General features: G+C 40.4%; 1 protein-coding gene across 3 annotated transcripts in view; it reads left to right on the plus strand.

The window, feature by feature from the left end:
* The window catches only part of LOC139926539 (nck-associated protein 5-like), a 68,478-nt gene that overhangs the window by 34,570 nt on the left and 13,966 nt on the right, over positions 1–19,942 (plus strand). For all 3 annotated transcript variants that reach the window (XM_071918289.2, XM_078286108.1, XM_078286109.1), the window contains exons 8-11: positions 12,293–12,472; positions 12,611–15,576; positions 16,620–16,734; positions 18,676–18,757. In XM_071918289.2, coding sequence (XP_071774390.2) covers positions 12,293–12,472; positions 12,611–15,576; positions 16,620–16,734; positions 18,676–18,757 — 3,343 coding nt within the window. The remainder of the gene's footprint in view (positions 1–12,292; positions 12,473–12,610; positions 15,577–16,619; positions 16,735–18,675; positions 18,758–19,942) is intronic.

A 19,942-nucleotide genomic window follows, 5' to 3' on the forward strand; every position in this document is an offset into this window, starting at 1 on the left:
ATGTCACTCAAACGAAGGTAGGCATCATCATTACATTTCTAAGCACATGGAATTTACCTATTATTTTAATATTGATGACCATCGTCTGGACCAAGCAGCGGAAAATGAGCTACGGCTGGATGGGGGTCTAGCTCGTTGTTTTTTGTTGTTCTGTCAGCTGAACATCGCCCCCTAGAGGACGGAGGGGTTCAGGGGTTCGACTCACTGAATAACAACACGAATAGGAAAGAAAATGCTCCAATCACAACAACACCTGCCTCCTCAATGGTGACACAATCGCTGTACACAACATCAAAGAAAGTCCCCAGACTCGGGTCAAAGAGTCTGGTTAGGACCAGGCAAATTAGCTTAATGGTTGAATAATCAGCAGCAGTGCAACACCAAGTTGTTACATTATTACCTGTTTAATTATATGTTCATTGATGCTAAATATCTGCTTTTATATCACCGTTGTCAGATGAAAAGTACATGCAAAAAGTTTTTCTAGTAGGAAGACAATAATGTTTTTTGTCTCATTGACGCTTGTGTATTGTTGAAAATACACAATAGGTTGGTTTTTTTTTTTGTGCAGATTTCCAGGGCCCATGGTTCATTAAATTCAACATATAAATGAGCATGTGTACTTTAAATTGAAGTAAGAGGAAAAATACCAAATTGCAGTTTCGTTTATGCAGCGATATGCAGTATGACTACAATTTAATTTCCTTTAACGTCTTCCTCAAGCAATCCTTTGATCCTCAGGTTGGCTGTTTCATTTTTTCTGTATTTTAATTTTTTTTCTTTTCTGTTTTTTTGAGGTTTGTTTATGTAACCTCGCTGACGGGCTTGGTTTGCCTGTTTTGATCATTGTCTGGGAAACTTGATAATAATGAGGCGGCTGTGGCCTCGTGCCGCACAACACCAGCTGGATAAACACATTTTAAATTGAGCGAATCCATTTAGATTCGAAAATATGTTTTAAGCAGGAATAGTGAGATGGGTCATGCTTTCTACCCATTAATATCACGTGTATTTGATTTGAAGAGTGTATTTCCAAAATGCTTGCACACTGAAAAAAAAAATAATTACCTGAAGTCCATCATTCAGTATCTCTAAAGTACTGAGGATCCACTTTGTAATTATTTTGTCAACTACTGACTTAGCTGTTATCCCTCAGAATTTAGTTTAATCAAGCATTTTTAAAAAGAGAAGTTGTGCCTTTTTTCAAATGGTGGATATCTCATTTTTAAAGAACACTCTATAGCTAGACTTGTTCTTGTAATTCTGCAGATCCACAAAATTGAATTGGATGTTGAAGCCTGGCTTGTTAGACCTTGGTATTAATTCTACATTCAAAAAGGGTGTATTTGATAGAAAAGGAGGTTTATTGAACTGTACTGAAGTTTTCTCTCTGTCGTTTCTCAAGGCACCGGAGGGAATTGTACATGCAGGTTGAAGCCAATCACAAACACACCCCAGTTTTTGAGTGTGTACTGTATTATTGAATAGCTGCCTACATGTATAGCTGTCCAAAGCCTGGTAGCCTGCAGGGATGTAGTACTCGTTCTCAAGTCCAGTCTCTGGGTTATGTTTTTTTTTAAAGCAGAGTGGGTGGTCCACTCACATTTAGTGTTTTTTATTCTATATTTAGACAGTGGGGAAGACGCAAGGGAGGCAGATTAGGGGAGACACAGGAGAGATCTGGCACAGGCTCTGGTAAAATTCGATCCAGTGCCAGTGGGGGGAACACATGAGGCACCAGAGGCGGGGGATTCAACCTCAATTATCTCCGGGCACAAGGCTCGCATGACTTGGTCTTGTCTCAGTTTTGGCCATGCTCTGTTTGTTAGGAAAAATCCACCCTAAGACTCTTTAACAATGTTAGATTTCTATCCCCCTTTGTTGTTTGGTGGTGTATTTTTCTTATTCCTGCGGATAACTGGCCAAACGTAGATGATGTAACGTCTCATAGAGATATTTCCAGTGCAGCTACAATGGAGTTTGATAGCAGAAAATGTTTCACCGATCTAAAACATCAGCGGTAAACGTCAGGTTTTGCGTTCAGTCCCTCAGAATCAAAGAGTGAGGGCTTCTTTCTAGAGCCGCCATTTTGCACCGACATTCAACAGTCATACAGGGAGAAATCTATCGTAGAAGAGGAAGAGAGACCAATTTCTCCACTGACAGTAGCTTCAATAGACCAGAATGCAATGCAGCAGCAAGACATGTTGCGTTTTGAATAACAGGTGCAACTCTCAACTGGAAATGTCACCCTCTTGCTCTTACTATGCCATCGCTAACTCTATCGCTGTTGCTCTCTCTACAGCTGAAAGCAACAAGTTCACGTCCGTTCTCTGGAGGTTGTAAAAAGGCATTCTGGAAAATGAAGGGAAATTACTAAGGGAAGCAGAAGTAGATGAGGCAGGTTGAGGGAAAGTGGGTAGACCGAAAAAGTTAATTACAACACAAATGATGATATCTAACATTATACAAGTATCCAAGGGTGGGTTTTTCCTTTAATTTGAAAATAACATTAGTTAAGCCACATTTATTAGCCTATCATTGAAATGCAGTCATATCATATGCAGTGTATCCTGCCAATTAAATGCCATTGTCTTGAAAAAATCACTTCAGTCTTTATCTTGATTTTGATTTGACTGCTTTTGGTCTCAGCTTAGACTGAAACGTAACTAGATCCTGTCTTAGTCTTGACTCAGATTCAAAGTGAGTCATCTTGACCAGAGCACAGGTTGCATTTCTGCCTAAAACCGAAAAAAACCCACAAAACTGTTCTAAACTAACCAAGGCCTATTCTTATTCTTATGAAATGACCCATCTCTCTCTTTTGAAAAGAATCATAATCATTATGCAGGAGGCAGGAAAGAGGTTTTTGAAGTTATTTTGTGCTTAAAGGTCTTTTCGGATTGTCAGATTCATTGGTAATTTTCCAGCAGTTCTCAGCATGACTCCTCTCCTGACAGTTTAAAGCTATTTATATTCAGGAGACCAGTTTTCCATCAAAGGCAGACTTGACAATTAAAAAAAAAAAAAGAAAGAAAAAGCTCTTGAATAAATTGTAAGAGCACTGCAGAAGTTCCTTTATTTTCCCCGGCTCCATGGAAGTGATAATGGAAAATATAGGAATTCCCATGCCAGTTCATTAACGTTTACTGTGAGCCTTTTCTGTAAAAGTCAGACTCACAGATTTTGTTAAGAGAGCGATCCTTCCTTTAAAGAGAGAATCTGTGTTTATCACTGTCGAGACGCTCTGCTGCTTCTGCTGGAAAGAACTGATGTGTTACAGTTTCCTGACATTGTTCTTTATAGTCAGATTAAAATCACAAAATCTGTGAATTAAGGATACTAGCCGTAGACTGTAAAAACAGATGGAGGTAGTGAGTGTGACATCACCCACATGGCTTCTGAAGGGCCGGTTTGAAGCCTGGAGATTGTTTATGGTTGCCGCCATGTTGACATTTTTTGGAGCCAGAGCAGCCAAAGTGAGGCCGAGGGCGGAGTTTGGGTCGTCTGCAGAGCCGCAGGGCCGGCTGCTATTGGCCCATAATTGGCGACCTGTCATCACTGGACAGGCGACCTGTCAATCACTAGGAAAACAACCCTGTTTTATATCCGTTAAATCCTGTTAAGGGCACAATTATTTTGAAAATCACCATAAGGACACACATTAGAAGAAATTAGCTACTGAGACCATAACCTCATGTCGAAAAAATGTATTGACTTTATATTTTGAGCGAGAAGTTGGGTTGTGGTCCCATTGACTTCATGAAGTTGGGGGTGGCGGTTTGGAGTCTGTTTGGAGCCGGCCTCTAGTGGACGTTAGAGGAACTGCCGCCTGCCGCCACTTCCTTATTGGCTTCAAAATTCACCTGTGATTTTGGCAGCTTGATACTACCTCATTATCAGTTAGTGCACTCATCGCTTAATGGGGTCTTACAGGTAGTTGACTGTTGCTAAGCTTTTTCAATTCGTTTTTTGTTTGTGTTTTTTTCATGTTCATGTTGATTCCAGCAATATTCACGATTTGAATAATGGGACTGGAATAAATTTGTGTAAGGATGCAAGTTATTTTTCTTACGGCACAAGACATGCTCATCAGGAGGTGGGTCAGTCAGTCAAACAGCGCTCTCTCACCTCATACTGAGTGATGCTCGCTCACCCCTTGTCTCATAGTTTGCAGCTGCAGTGGCTAATCTACTAATCTATGCACAACAAAAAATATATTTTTCCGGTCAATATTTCATTTCCAACTAGAAGGAGTCAGCAAAGCAGTCCTGGAAAGTGTAATTTATTAAGTTTGCCCAATGCTAAGGAAACAGCGCTCTCTCACCTCATGCTGAGAGTGATGCTCGCTCGCCCAGTATGACAGTCTTGCAGTGTGTGTGCAGCTGCAGTGGCTAATCCATGTGTGACAACAAACAAATATTTTACTTACAACTAGATTATGTTTTTTTTGTAAGATAATCCTTAATTGAAAGGCCTCATGTATCCTAAAGTCTCCCTGCCATTGAATAGATGCGTTGGATCTCCCTGCCTTAAGGAGCTGCTAACACTAAAATAATGTCATTAGTCTGGGTTTTAGTGGAGGGTTTTAGTGTCACATGGTCTAAAAGCTGTTTTACAGGTTTTTTCTACCTTGGGAAGAAGAAAATTATGCGGGAAACACTGAATACTTGTAATCTTTTGACATGAAAATGGTGAAAATTGACGACACTGAATATCAAGCACAAAATATTCGCTACTGGAAACTTTAGTCTAACAAGTCTTTAGTCTAAAAATATTGGTACTGGTCTTCAAAAACTTATAATTACACTCCATTGTACATGCCCTCCAGGAGTCACTTTTGATGTCTTACTTGAATCACGCTGAACAGAGCCCACCTCACAGTCTTTCAGCCTCTTTATCTGGCATACATTCAGTATGCCAGACAGAGAGAGAGACCCAAGGTTGTTGTTCCTGCGCTGCCCTTTTTGTCTAAAGGCCCAGAGCCGGCAGCCGGTCCTGTAATGAGCACAGTCTGGCCTCCTGGACCAAATGAGCAGACTGATTACCAAGACAGGAGATCATGGCCTTTGTACTGCCAGAAAGCGGGGAGCAAAGAGGCCAAAATCCATCAGACTCTATTGGATTCCTCTGTCCCAGCTGCAGAGAAATACTCGAAAAATGAAATACAGGTCATTTCATTATCCCCATCATTGGCAATGAAGACGGGAGGAAGGAAGGAGGGAAGGAAGGAAGGAGGGAGGGAGAGGTGGGGGGGTTGATGGTGGCGAGGTAACGCTCTTGTTGTGTATCAATTTGCCAGACAACACCGAGGCAATGATGTATGAATTATTGAAATGGGTTTTTGTTTTTCCACCTTGAGTCACACATGCTTATTTACAGTGTTGGAATTCAGCGCCAGAGCAACACTTGAGAGGTTTGGTGTGAGGCTGTTAAACAGGCCAGACGCCTCTTTCCTCAGATGAACTCTAGAGCAGAGCTGGAGTGAAAGAAAAAGGTGACTATATGATGAAGTAAAGCTGATTTGTTCATTTGAAGTATTTAAAATTGCATTTGATTTATCTGGTGTGTGAACTCACAACACCTGTGCAGTGAACAAAACAGATGAAAGCACCAGAACAGTGGTGAGGCTGTCTAAGGGATAGGAGGAGTATCTAGAGGAAAGGAAAGGCGAGTAAACAAATGAAGAAATGAAGAAATAATTTCATAGTAATTATTCAGTAATGACTGCTTACTTACTAAACTAATGTAGTACTGTTTTATTGCTAATAATTACTCGTTATCACCAGAAATCACCGGCATTTAACCGAGAAATTACACATAATAATTACAAATAGTTAGTTGTTATTACCAGAAATTATTTCTATATACTTACACAGTAATGACCCTGTGTACCATAATGTAAAGTGTTACCTTCTATACAATACAATTTTAAAATTTTTAGTCGAAGTCCAGTGAATTCATCTTTGAAGTAATCAATAATACCTGAGAGGTTTCTATAACTACAGTAAAAATAAATAAATAAATAAATAAAGCCCTCCCGGATATTATGGTTTTTATGGTTACAAACCCATGTGAGAAGATTTCTGCTAAGTACTTTAAGAATTTAAATAAAATGGGAGAAAACAAATGAGACATTAGCATTTATGAAATTGAATTGAGTGAAGTGTTATCCTTTATGAAATGGACTGAAAGAGCTAAAATACATGTAGTGATTTAATTTAAATGTATGCAGTTTGTGCTCATAATGCCAATGCAGTTCAAATATATTAGTTTGATTAGCATCTGGATGATACATTTAGATCAAAACAAGATAAACTACATGTTAAGATATTATATAGATCCAAAAATAGTCACTTTTATCTGTTTCAGTCAAGTAGATTATTATTAAACTAAACATTTGGGTGGGTTTTATTTTATCTGTTTGTTTGTTGGTTTACTTTCTTGAAAATGTGTTTATTTAGATAAAATCAACTTAATCTTTTTTTCTTATAAGCTAAGAGAGTCAATATTCGTTTTTTGATAGTTTCAGCCGAGCAATCTGATTGGTCAAAGACACGTTGTAACCGTGACAGGAGCTCTTCACAACACAGCAGGCAGTCTCTCCCTCAGGCTCCATCTTGTTTTGAAGGGTTTACCGAACACGCTACACTCTTTTCCAGCTCCGCCCTGCTTCACATTCACACCGTCACACACTCACACCTGGGAGTCTTTTACCAGAGTCGTACATTTCACCACGTGGAGCCTAAACCGAGCCTGGTCCGCTTTTGTTTTCCACACTTTCAACCCCGGCTCCCTCGTCTCTCTGTCTTCTGACAACATGTGAACAGCAGTGCATCTAATTAGAGCCCCAGCCCACAGGGCAAAACACTGAGCAGCAGACAGGGAGGAGGGCAGAGGAGGTGAAGGTGAAGCGAGGGAGATGAAGACGTAAGAGAGACAGTGAGGCAGGTGTAGCCGAGCGAGAGGTAATAATGAATAGGAGGATGAAAAGTGAGGTGGTGGCCGTCGTTCGCGAGCAGTAAAGAAAGGTTATTGTTTCAGGGAGACGAGTGGGGGAAAGTGGGGCACGAGCAGCGGTTGGTTGAGTGTAACCTTGCTTTGGGCAGAACAGAGGGATGCGTGGAAAATTTTTGATGCGAGTGTGAAATTCACAGAAAGTGAACTTACAAGTCCGTGGAAGAATAGCTGCACTCTCCTTGTGTCTGAATTGTCCTCTGTATTGTGTCGCACCTGCTGATCTGCAAGGCTTGTTTGAGGACACTGGGTCTGAAAATGGTTTGATGCTTTTTTACATGCATTTTTATTTCAACATCAGTATCCCAAAAAATGCCACGATGTGATACTGTTTTCTGGGTTTAAGTAGACATCAGAAGAATACTAACCAGAAAAACAGTAAGTAAGAGTAAAAACTACCCAGTATTCAGTGCATTATGAACAATTCTACAGTTCACAAACCACTGAAATAAACAGCAATGTGATGCTCGACATGCATTGGCATTTGGTCTTTAGTGTGGTTTGAATGTAGTGTGTTGACAATGGCATGCACACAACAAGGTCCAATAAAGCCGTTTACACGATTGCATAATTTGACAACTACCCACAATGATTTACATGAGTGAAGTACTTTTTTGGGAGCATTTTTGCCTTTATTGGGCAGTTTTACAGTGTAGAGAGACAGGAAGGATGGGGGAGAGAGAGGGGGATGACGCGCCTTAGCCAATTGAGCAAGTATAGTATATATATAGTCGTGTAGTATATACAGTATATAGTATATATATAGTTGTGTAGTATATACAGTATATAGTATATATATATATATAGTTGGAAAGTATATATATAGTCAGTATATATGCGTAAATATCGCGATGCATTTTTCTGCCACACAATACGTATTGTTGCATTTTTGTATTGCAATATATTGAATTTCAATAGGCTAAATCATCTCATCCCTAGTAAACAGGGTTATTATGTAGCATGTCGATATGTTTCACATACTGCATACAACAATACACAATGTGGTTATATAGCGTGGATAGCACTTACTGTTATGATTGTGTATTTACTCGGCACTTCAAAAGCTCAAGTCAACCGTGATTGAACTAATGTCTAATAGAAAAGCCTGTGATGCTGCTTCTGTGCAGTTCAGTGGGCAGAGAAATCACTAACACTGCCAAGGTTAGGGGTTAGATTTCCATTCCATGCTGAAAATGTATGAAGTCTTCTGTAAGACGCCTGGGATAAAAGCGTCAATCAAACAGCATACGCTCTGTGCATAAGCTGAGCACCGCAGACGGACCATTTGAAAAGTTGTTGACATGAAATGTATTATTCTGACAGAGAAAGCTAGACGGGAGCAGGGCTATAATATGATTTATTTACATAAGTTTCTGGGCCAGTGCTCATGTGTGGGTGTGTTTGAGGGCTTGGAGGAGTAGAAAGAGCCGTGCTACATGTCCGATTAGTGGTTTCTGATAGGCTGCTTAGACGCTGTGTTGTAATTCTTAACAGAGTGTTTGCTCTTTAAAAAACGCTCCTGTCTCGGCTCTTCTACAACCAGATAGAAAATTGTTTTAAAGCATGAATTGTATTTGTTTATTTACTTTGACATATATGTATTTTAAATAGAAGAAACACAAGAATATGCATTGTGTTTTTAAATCTGAAGCGCAGTGCCACATAAAAGTACTGTTCACGTATGGATAATGTTTGATATTATGTGCAGAAGCTTTAAATTTGATTTAATATCATCAGGAAACAATGCAGAAGTTTATGGTAATTATTTGATCGATATCTCGTCCAGATAGATGCTTTCAGTTGTCGAAGTTTGTGTTTATGTTATTCATGGTTTCATGGGCTTTAGGGTTATGGAGCTTACTCAGCACTTAAATGACTGCAGTAAACTTTGAATTAAGATAAAAACAGGAAACTAAGCAGTTGCAAAGTTTTCACATGACACTAATGATATTTTCTGGTATTCTTCTGGCATTGGCAACTGATTATCCTGATGAAGCCATCCAGTGAAACTCAGTACTTAACTGTGAGGAAAGTAACCTGCGAAATGAAAACATAACAGGGGATGTGTCCGGGGAACTAATAGTTTCTGCCAACCTTCAGATAGTGTTCTACCTCTGATATCTTTTAATAGGCCTTTGGCAATTTTTCAAATGACGAGCATTTGGATGTGGCATTGGTGTCTGTGCAATCAAGGGGACATAATCTTCTTTCGCTTTGTAAAACAGTCATGTCTGGGTTCTGTAAAAACAGAACTGGAATATTAAGCTAAAGTCATTTTAGGAGCTGGGAAAACATTTAAGATATGAGGGGGGAAAAACACTCCCTGCGTTGGCCCTGAAGTTGCCCTTGACCTAAAGCACAGCGCCGTTTCGATTGAGGGTTTTGTTAAACTGTATCACTTGTGTCAAATCTCAGAGATACCCCCTCGACATGCTGACTGTAATTAGTTCCCAGATTAATCCGCAGAAGCACGGTCGAATTCGGCGTTCCCCCATAGTGCTTGTGAAATAAAGGATAGAATGGATAATCAAATAATAGGTGAATATCAATGAATGGACCAAATCACTTTAGTCCCCAGCTCCCTGATGCAATTATTTTCTATTCACATTAATTATTGCTAACAGATGACACTAATGACTTTGAGGGGAAGCTGGCCATGGAAGCCCAGCGAAGGATCAATGCTGTTTTAAATGGGGTCACAACACGCCTAACACTTGACGCCTTTGGGTCTCTCCGATTGGAAATGGCACACAGCATCTGCAGCATGCCAGTGAAGAGTGCCAGCAGCTCCCACCAACAGACTGGGCTCCCTGCATAGGACAACAAGTCCTTCAAGCACTTCTTATCCATGTAACAGTGGACCTGCGAACCATGAAGCAGAAAATACTAAACATTGGTCTTTTGTACGAAAGCAGCCTGCCTTGAGTAAGCTTTTCAGCACATTTCAATACCTGCCTTAAAATCAAGATTGATACCAAAAAAATCATTACCAATCCAAATCCTACAAACTTGTCTGAGTCCTTCTTTCACCTTGTATAATAATAATAACCAGGGATGAGATTTAAAAAAATTTTTTTAAGATTTCATGCTTTGTGGACACTCATTGACTGCACACACTCAGATAGAATAGGCAAACATTTACTTTCATACACACTCCTTTTTGGGCCTTGAAACTAGTTTTAATAAGTAAAATGAAAAATACTTACTGCATCAATTTCATATGTACATTTTGGTCTGAAAACAAAAACATTGTTAGTGTTAGATCTATTTTGTTGATGAGGAAAAGAAAGACCTAACACTAAGGTCATTTAGGTCCCTTCCATTGTCATATAGAAGTTTTAAGTTTATTAGCACAGTCATAAAGCATTGAAGCAGAATGATAAAAAAAAAACAACAACATTGATTCAATATGATAAAATAAACATAGAAGAGATGCAATCAATAATCTGTGCAGGTGAGGTAAAACCATCTCAAAACCTCAAAACAAATAACAAAACAACAAAAATTCAAAATGACAGCCTAAATGATCCTCTTAGTGCTAATATGCTTTTTAAGAAACCAAACCCATGCTCATTCATAATATTGGGCTGAAAAAGAAAGCAGGGTTACCTTATTATAAATAAACTATTCCACTTAGAAGCACATTGGCACCATCAGTTCCTCTGAATAATTCAACCACAGGATACAAATCCATATTTCAAGCGAACTGTAAAACTTCCGCTAAAGGCAGAGTCTAAAATAGCAGCCTGGCGCTAATACAGTAAACTATTTTTGGTCTCACTGATATAGCTTGTGGATGTGTTGCATGTTGGCTATTGCTGTGTATGATGGTGTGTATACTTTTTTGTACTGGCTTTGTAAACTGAATTTCCCTCACAGTGTGCATAGTATTGAATCATGTCACATATCGTGTTGTATCACCATTTGTTTATCTGCTGTTATCAATATAAATTGCCCAATTATTCAAAAACATGACAGTAATGTTATATGGAATATATAAGCCTATAAGATTATTGGTAGCTGGCAGCCTGGCTGACATGTTACCTACATATCTGTCAGAGGGAAATGCTGCTTCAGACTCACACAAGCAGTGCACTGTACAAATCAGCAGCATGGAACAAGGAAGCCTTCGAAATAAAATGTATGCGATCAAATATGCAGAATGAGATTCCAGGCCAGGGCCTCCAGAGGCCAGAGCCGACACTGCTGGTGAAGCTACATCTGTCTTCTTTCACTTCTCTGGGAGTTCACTGTGCTGTGGTATCTGCTTTCTCCAACTTTTGCAGAGTTATACTTTTGCCAACTATTACACTAAACTATTCAATCAAGAAGCTTACAAAGCATTTTCTTTCCCCTGTCACTTGTGACAAACAGGCACAGTATGGGCGCGTGCTCACACTGGCACTGGCAGAAAGCTGTTTTCTCTTTCAGCGTGCTTTGGCAAATATAACCAAATGACTCTACCAAGTGAAAGATGAGATTAAGAATCTTCTTTGTCAGAGGAACACTGTGTGAATATTGATTTTGGTTCATCTTGTAGGCTCCAACCAAACAAGAGTATTACTCATCTAACATTGGTTATTCATTGTGCACTGATGTTTGAAATATGAATGAGCAGCAGACACACCGAGAGGCTGCGAGCTCAGTGTGCCTTTATATCAGGACAGAGGAATCTCTATAAAATGCCTCAGTTGACCAACTTCCAAAAAGTAATCATGGCATACCTGCAAGACGAGAGAAAACTGAATACACACATTATAGAGCAGGAGCCCTCTAACTAGCAGAGTGCAAAATGTCATTCCTTTCCTCAATTAGCCTTTGGATGGAAAGAGACAGCAATGTATCCAGCATATTGATTCTTTGAGATGTGTGACAAATACAAATGGAGAGCCATGGGGCATTCTCACGGGTTGTGTATAGTTCAGACTGCTAAGAGAAATCTATTGCTAAGAGAATCTATTGAATACAATGCCAGGAATTATGTGGATGAACAAGCATTGACTTGACTGGTGCAAAGGTTAGCCATAATTATAAGATTTGTCAAAATTGATAGATTAAATGATTAAATTATATATCATAAATATGTGTCTCATATATTTATGTCTCATTTGTATTTGACAGACACACAGATGAATAGTATATTTTGTTGCTTCACATTTTATTACATCAGCCTACAATGGCCACTATTGTGATACACTAGGTACTACATCCATGTCTTCATAGTGTCAGTTTGCTTAATTCCTGTTGGCTGATTATATAATTCATTACTTTCCAGGAGGTCCAGAGGAATGGAAAGGCGGGTATTCCTGCTGGGAGGTGGCCCAGTCTGCTGAGTCTAACATGCCCACGCAGTAGCTGCAGTGGCAGCGGCAGTGAGGTGTCATTATCCAGTGGTTGTAGTGAGTACTCCAGTGGCTCCCATACTTGGGCAGAGGGACGCGGTTCCTCCAAGCAGGTGGGTTTTGTTATCTTCCTACAAATTAATTACTACATCAATTAGCAATATAAAGTAGAACTTCTTGGCATTTTGGGTAAAAATGAATGATCCATCTGTTACCAACATTTCAAGAATTGTAATTCTCTCGTTATGCAGAGTGCCACAAGCCGGGAGAAGAGGATGAGTACGGGGTCAGTATCCGGCAATCCTTCAGCGCCGGTCGAGCAGACAGACCTGGGATGGAAGGAAGGTCACATTCTGAAAGGCCTGAAGCGTCTCCAAATGTGCAGCTCCAAACAGACATCCTCACTTGCATCTGTGCCACATTACAAAGATTGTATGACCTCCAATGAGGGAATATACTCGCTTGGTGTCAAGTGTGCTCCACAGGGGACTGTACCCAAACAAGCAGTCACTATGGGCAAACCTTTCAAGGCAGGAGCAGGGGTTGCTGCCCTAGTTTCAGACTCTGATGATGCAGATGATGAGTCACCTAAATCCCCATCCAGGGAATCCTGTGACCAAGCCACAAAAGAGCTTCTTTGCTTGGAGAAAACCAATGTCACTAGGGATGAAACAAGTCCTGCTGACAGCAGTTTTCAAGAAGACCCTGTAAAACTCACAGAAAATCCTGGCAATTTCCTCTCACCTGTCACAGACAACTTCCTCTCGGAGCGGCCCACAGTGAAACCTGGTGTCAGCCCAACAGAGAACCCTACCCACATGGATGAATTAAAGAACAAAGACTTGCTAGAAAAAGACAAGCCATCTGGCCTGAAGAAGTTAAATGACAGAAACAATAACCAGGAAAGGTCCACTGACCGTAAGTCTAGACTTGATCATGTCAAACGGCAACAGGACAGACTCATAGGCAAGCAACTGCAAGCAGGGAGTTCATCAGTTCAGCACACTGCAACAACAGCTCTGAGCTGTGTTAGCGAAGCCAGACAGCGCAGCTCCTCAATGGACATTCCTCATTGCAGAGATCAGGCAAGTCAAGCTGGCAGTGGCAGGAAGGACTACACCATCTTGGAATCCCCACAAAGGAAGCTAAAACCTCAGCCTTGTGACTCAGCGAGGAAGGCTTTCATTCTGCGGAGTAAGAGTGCAGATGGAGGACCAGAACAAACCAAGCAATTACATTCTCCTCTACACCAAAAGCTTATTAAGGTCCATAGGTCCAAAGGACAGTCAAACTCTCCTGGACACAGTATTCGTGGCAAAAGGTCGAACCTTGGCAAAGTGCATGGTTCAGGCAAGGGAACATTTCCTAAAGTTGAGAAAGGTGAGAATCTTGCTGAGACAAGAACTTCAGAGTCTCTTGAGAGTGTCAGGCAAAGTTCTCCCCTGTCTTCCCCTGTGAAACATTCAAAGGCATTTAAGCCTCCTGGGGTCAATGAATGCTCAAAGAGCCCAACAAAAGCACCTTTGCAAATCACTAAACTTCCATCAAGTAATGACTCTGAGGCAGAGGGCATCTCTAGCAATTTAGCTTGCTCTCCACTCAAACAACGGCGTCAAGAGCAGCACTCTGATGCTTCCCATTCAGAGCTTAGGTCCCCATCCCCGCCACCACCACCAGGTCGAACCACTTCTCTTCTCGTTAGACCTGGTTATGACTCTTTACCCAAAAAATCTGTAGGTCAACCTCAAAGCTCTACCACTGGGAAGGCAACAGCTACCAGCACCAAGCCTCAATCAAATCAGCTTTCATCTGTTTTACAGATGCAGCCTCAACACTCTAACACAGCAAAAGACAGTCGTCATATGGCCCCACAAATGGGTGCTGAGGTTATGAAGTCACCTAAACATGTCCCTAACAAGGTCTACCATACACACTCATCCAGGATGCCATGTACAACCTCCATCCCAGTTCAAGAGTCACAAGCTTCAGACTCTGTCCCGTCTTCTATGAACAGAACTGTCACATGCCGTGATGAAAATGGTGCTCCTTCTATATTACCAAATCAGAGCATCTTACCAGTATCCCAGCAGAGCATTGATGAGCCACAACTTTCAGAAGTCTTGCCTCAGGCTTGTTGTAATGTTTACTACCATGGAATTGGCAATAATTCTCAGACTTCCACCCCAAGAGCTGTGAAAACAGCACTTCCTGTAAATGCTAAATCTTATGAGGCAATCCCAGGACAGGGGACCAGTACCTTCCTAGTTCTGGGAAGGCATATCAAAGGTGATACAAACACTACTACAAAATGTGTCCAGACATTTGAGACTTTCACTTGTGATCCCCATGCTCAACAGATGATACATGGAGTTAATGAAAGTGGTGCACAGAACAAAGCCCGGAGAAAGATTGAGACCCGTTGTAGCTCACTGGATTCTGAGCCCTCAGTACAACCTGCTGCAGCAGACAGTGGTGTGATATTAGACTGGGGATTTGATGAGGAAGGTTGGCTGTTCAAACGGTCTGTGTCTGTGTCAACCAGACCTCCCCTCAAGCCAGTTATGGGCATGAATGGGGCTAAGGTTCGTAGCCAGAGCTTTGGTGCACGATACATGGACAGGCCAAACTTCAACAGATCTGGAAAGGTCCGTACCCAGATCAAAACTCACTCAGGGAGCTCTTTGAACTCTCTCGGTGATGTCTTCCCAGGAAGTATGAGCTGCTCCAGTAGCTATCATTGTCCAATGAACCGATCCCTTTTGAACAACTTCCTGATTGAAGAGGGTCTACCAATACCTTCACATCTGGGGTCCTCCAGTGAAAGACTTCAAAGTCTAAAACAGCAACGAGAACAGGCCAGGCGACTTCAGATTGAACAACAGTTCTCAAGCGCTTTTGGTGAACCAGTTTCTGAGGAACCAGAAAGACAAACTACTATAACCACGATCGAGGAGAAAGTGATGCTTGGAATAGAGGAGAACTTGCATAAGTCTCAGGAACAGGAGAGAACCAGTGAAGCAAAGCAAAAATCTGGCTCAACCTTGGCAAACTGGTTTGGCTTTCGTAAGAGTAAGCTTCCTGCTCCAAGTGGCAAAAAGGCTGATCCACCTAAAGTAAAAGACGACAAGAGGGAGCAAAAGATTACATCCCTCCTGGGGGGAAAGCAGACAAAGTCTGACAAAAAGAAGGACAGAAGAAAAAGTGATGGAAAGGACTGGTAAGAAATTAAAGTAACCTAACAACCCAAGATAACAACAGTCATTAGGGCAGACAAGAATTAATGCTGAGATATAATAAATGTGAAATCAAAGTTTGTAAACAAAGTTACATGAGAGAAAGACTATTTTTCTACAAGGAACACTAAGCCAAAACTTAAAATCCATAATACCTATTCAAAATAGTGAAAAAATGTACCTTGCCTGAGGGAAAAAACAAAACAACAGAGCAGCCAAATTGCAGATTTATCTGACAACAATCTGAGACCAAGACTTGTTAACTGAAACACATTAGCTTCATGTTGAATGTGTACACCAAATGTCATCCATCATTCTTTCCTCTTTTTGTGGGATGTCCAAATTTTTTTTTTTTTGAGTAACACCTATCGATGTAAAGTTGCATTTTGGGACAAAATGTGTATTTCTTCACTTTCTAGTTGTCCTATATGCTGTGTTCACAGATTCCTTAAAAATCTGCTTCAGGCAACACAGTACAATCTTGTTAAAAGTTTTCCAAAGCAAAACTATCAGTTATAACGGTAGCCTGTGAGAGTATATTGTTCCATTTTCTAGTTATGGGTCATGTTTACAGATATATGAGAAAATCTGTTTCAGGGAATGCAATCTTGTTAAAAGTTTTCTAAAGCAAGACCATCAGTAATAACAGTGTCCTATTTTAGTTATGACTCTGGTGCATTAAACTCAACACCCGTGCCTTTGAGACGTATTGAGCTCTTGGCTTTCATTCATATTTCATCTCAACACTGAACCATCAGCGCTTGATCCAGCAGATCTCTTCATAGTCTTTCTGCCAGCGAAGTGATTTACAGCTTGGATAACCCGGGCCATTTTTATCAAGTGGTCTTAAAGACATTTATCACTCCTCTTAGCCCTGAGTCCAGTTGAGACACATTTCATACAGAACATCGCAGCCAGGTTTCAAGAGATATAGGGTAATTTATCAGCTGAAGCGCCCTGGGCATGTTGAGTCAATATCAGAGAATCTCAGATTATAGTGGTTTGTTGAAAAACTGTTATCTTTCAGCTCTGCAGGGAGGAGAGAGTCTCATGATGCAGTGCGGGCCTGCATCTCAATGCCCTGCCCAGGAATGTCCCTGAATGAGATGCAAGGACATACTGACATCTTAGGGGACCCAAAGGTAAATTAAATCATTACTCAATACAAAAAGGGCGGTTATGCTATTGGTATGAGCTCAGTTTTAGTTCTAATCAGGAAAATGTGTATAATGCATGTGTGTGTGCATTTATATGTGTGTGTGTGTGTGTGTGTGTGTGTGTGTGTGTGTGTGTGTGTATATAACATTACAATAAAAAAGTAAGACAGTATATGACCTAAAACGCCCTAACACAAAAATGAAAAAAGAGAAAAGTTAGATGGAGTGAAATGGAAAGCACTAGACAGAAAGACTGAAAGACTTAGATGACTGTCTTAACAAGTATGATATGTACTTGAGGCTAATTTCAGCAAGTCCTTCAAACACTCTTACACACAATTTCATCATTTCTACTGTCATTACCAACCCTTATTTCAAGACATTTAAAATCATCATTGCGTCCATAATTCCACCATCAGTGCCTCGTTTCCCTTCAAAGAATGTCTCTCAATAATCCAACAAGTAATCGCCTCTAGTTTTCAAAAGTATCTGTAACCTACTGAGAGTTTTTTCAGTAACCATAACAGACATTTTGTAATTAGATTACTATAATCCCATGTAATCAGTTATCAGTTAATCATATGACATTTGGTGGACACTTTTTATTCAAAGCACCTTATAACACCATGAATGCATACATTTTTAGCATGGGTTGCCCCTGTGGGAATCAAACCACCAACCTCTATCACTGGCAATGTTAATTCATATCAACTGCGCTGTATAGGATAATGCAATATTACAAAACTGCAAACATTTACATTTTAGGGAATTAGGTGATGTCTTTATCCAACGAGACACAATAAATGAGCAGTTAGGGGTTCAATCATTTCTACGACACTACAGTTGCATAGCCCTGTCACAGGGCTGTGCAGGGTTTTGTAGTTTCTTTTTGACCCATGGTGGCAAGGTTTACTGCAATTATTTATGCATATTTAGGATGCACTCCATCAATCTAATAGCAGTTGTACGCACTATTCCCAACCACATGAGGCAGTACTGAGCACTGTGTTGCATACGCAAGCCTCTATCGCCGAAGATTCAAAGTGCCTTGCGGCCAAATTTGCTGCTTCCCAGCAATTTTTGGGGCACAGATGAGTTTCAAGAGGGATTTTCAAGTTTATTTGAAAAGTGCATTTGCATCTTCTTTGCTCTTATTTAGAGTAGACAAGTGAAGGATTACGTACATGTTGTCAGGTGTGTGAAATTAAAAAAATTTGCATGGTTTTTGGGGTCAGTTTGATTTACGTATGGGATAAACGTGAGCAGAACAGGATTATGCATGGCTCAAAACTGACAAAAACCTGCGCAGTCCTGTGATTAGGCCAACTTACCACCTCCAAGGCATTATTAAAGTTCTACACATGTTAAACCAGTCTTTCATTTTAATTCAATTTAGATAAATACTGTTTACTGGCTGTGCGCACAGGAGGGCCATCAGCTAGTCTAGACAGGTCAATTGTATTAGCACTTATTCAGTCTGCCCCCAAGGTTAATATAAAGGGAGGCCTCCACTTTTTAATTTGATTACCTGGGCAAAAAATGGTGTCAACTGGTCCAAACTGTCTTGCTGCTGATTTATAACCTGCAATTAAAATTGGTGCTTCACAAAGAAAGTGAGATAAATCCGAGACAAATTGGAGGGAGCAAAGAAGTTAAGTTAATAAATTAATCATGGACAACATACTCTTGGACAATTGCCTCATACTTGACATCGAATTTGAGTCTGGTGCGTAGCTAATTGGGCACATCATGGCCCTGACACCGTCAAGGTTAGGGCTACAATGTCTTCTGCTAGAGCCACACAGGTAAGAATGTATGTGCATATGGTATTCGAAGGTGCTTTAGATAAAAGCATCCACCAAAAGATATGTATATAAGTGCGCATGAACATACAGGTAATTTCTGTTTTTGTCTTTCCACAAAAAGGCAAAGACGCAGATGATGAACCAGAGAGCTGATGGTGAAAATGGATCTGCGCTGAAGACCCCCGGCCAGGATCCTGTAATAGGTCAGATTTTTCAGTCCTCTGTTGTGTCAATGTTACAAGAATCATTTTAAAGAATTATAGACACAAATTATAGATACCCATCTGGGTATTTGTAGCGTACAGCTGAGCGAGTGATGCTACCAGTATCTCTTTGTCCCTGTTAAGAGTTTTATCAATGCTTACCATTTTAGTTTGTGGACAGCAAAGAAAGCCAAATATAATAACAGCCTAACAAAAGTACAAAATAAATGCTTAGGTTTGTTTCACAAGTGCTTTGTTTTTCTGGGGGTTTTTTATTGTCTTTTTTTTATTGTTTGCTTTGTTCTGCCTCTCTGCATGTATTTATTTCCAGGAGGCAATTTGATTCGGGGCAAAGACGGGTCATATCACCATTGTTAGCAAAGATTATTAAATGCACCTCTTGTGTTAACCATAGATTTAGTAGGAAAAATGGGGAGAAAACAATAAAGTACCAGCCAGCACCACCCTTATTAAATTTGACCTAAACCACCCCTCTGGTTATTTCCTTGATACATCATGAAAGTTGTCTCCTCCTTTGGGTAACATACAGTTTCAGGGCCTGGAATTAATCAGGTGCTGTTTCTGTTTTCAGATGTGTGTCTTTTCACTGAAGTTGTTTATCTATAATATCAGTTTAACCTGTGAACTTCAGTGGGAAAGAAGTAACCAGAGGGGAAAGAGCCATGGTTACTTTATATCTATAAACTTTTTTCTCTCTCCTTTATTGCCAGCTCCTTTTGAAGAGGTCGTCCCCTCTTAGTGTGATGTAGCCTACTTTAGAGCCACATCATGAATTCCCCTTTCAGTCTACTTGTTGAGATAGCAATCGCTCTCTTTCTTTTTCTTTCTCTTCCTCTCTCTCGGCTGTATTTCTTTCACATACTGGAGTTTTAGTTAAACGTTTCTCAGAGGCAGAGTTGCTCTGGAGGCATAATCTTATTGGTTGAGATAAACCTCAATGGGCGGAGCTAAAGAACCACAGTTTTTTTGGCAAAGTAATGTTAGACTAAAGCTCAGTGAGAAAGGCATTAAGTAAGAGAGGATGAAGCTAATATTATGAAGCCGAGCACTCTTACTACCAACTGAAAAAATGCAATCTAGCCTTACTAAGTTATAGGTCAGCTAGTTAGCTGCTGACCGTCCAACATCATGAATGCCATGATCATGAAGTCAAGAATGAATGGG

This window comes from Centroberyx gerrardi, chromosome 10, assembly GCF_048128805.1.
Source record: "Centroberyx gerrardi isolate f3 chromosome 10, fCenGer3.hap1.cur.20231027, whole genome shotgun sequence".
In the NCBI taxonomy this organism is placed as follows: Eukaryota; Metazoa; Chordata; class Actinopteri; order Beryciformes; family Berycidae; genus Centroberyx; species Centroberyx gerrardi.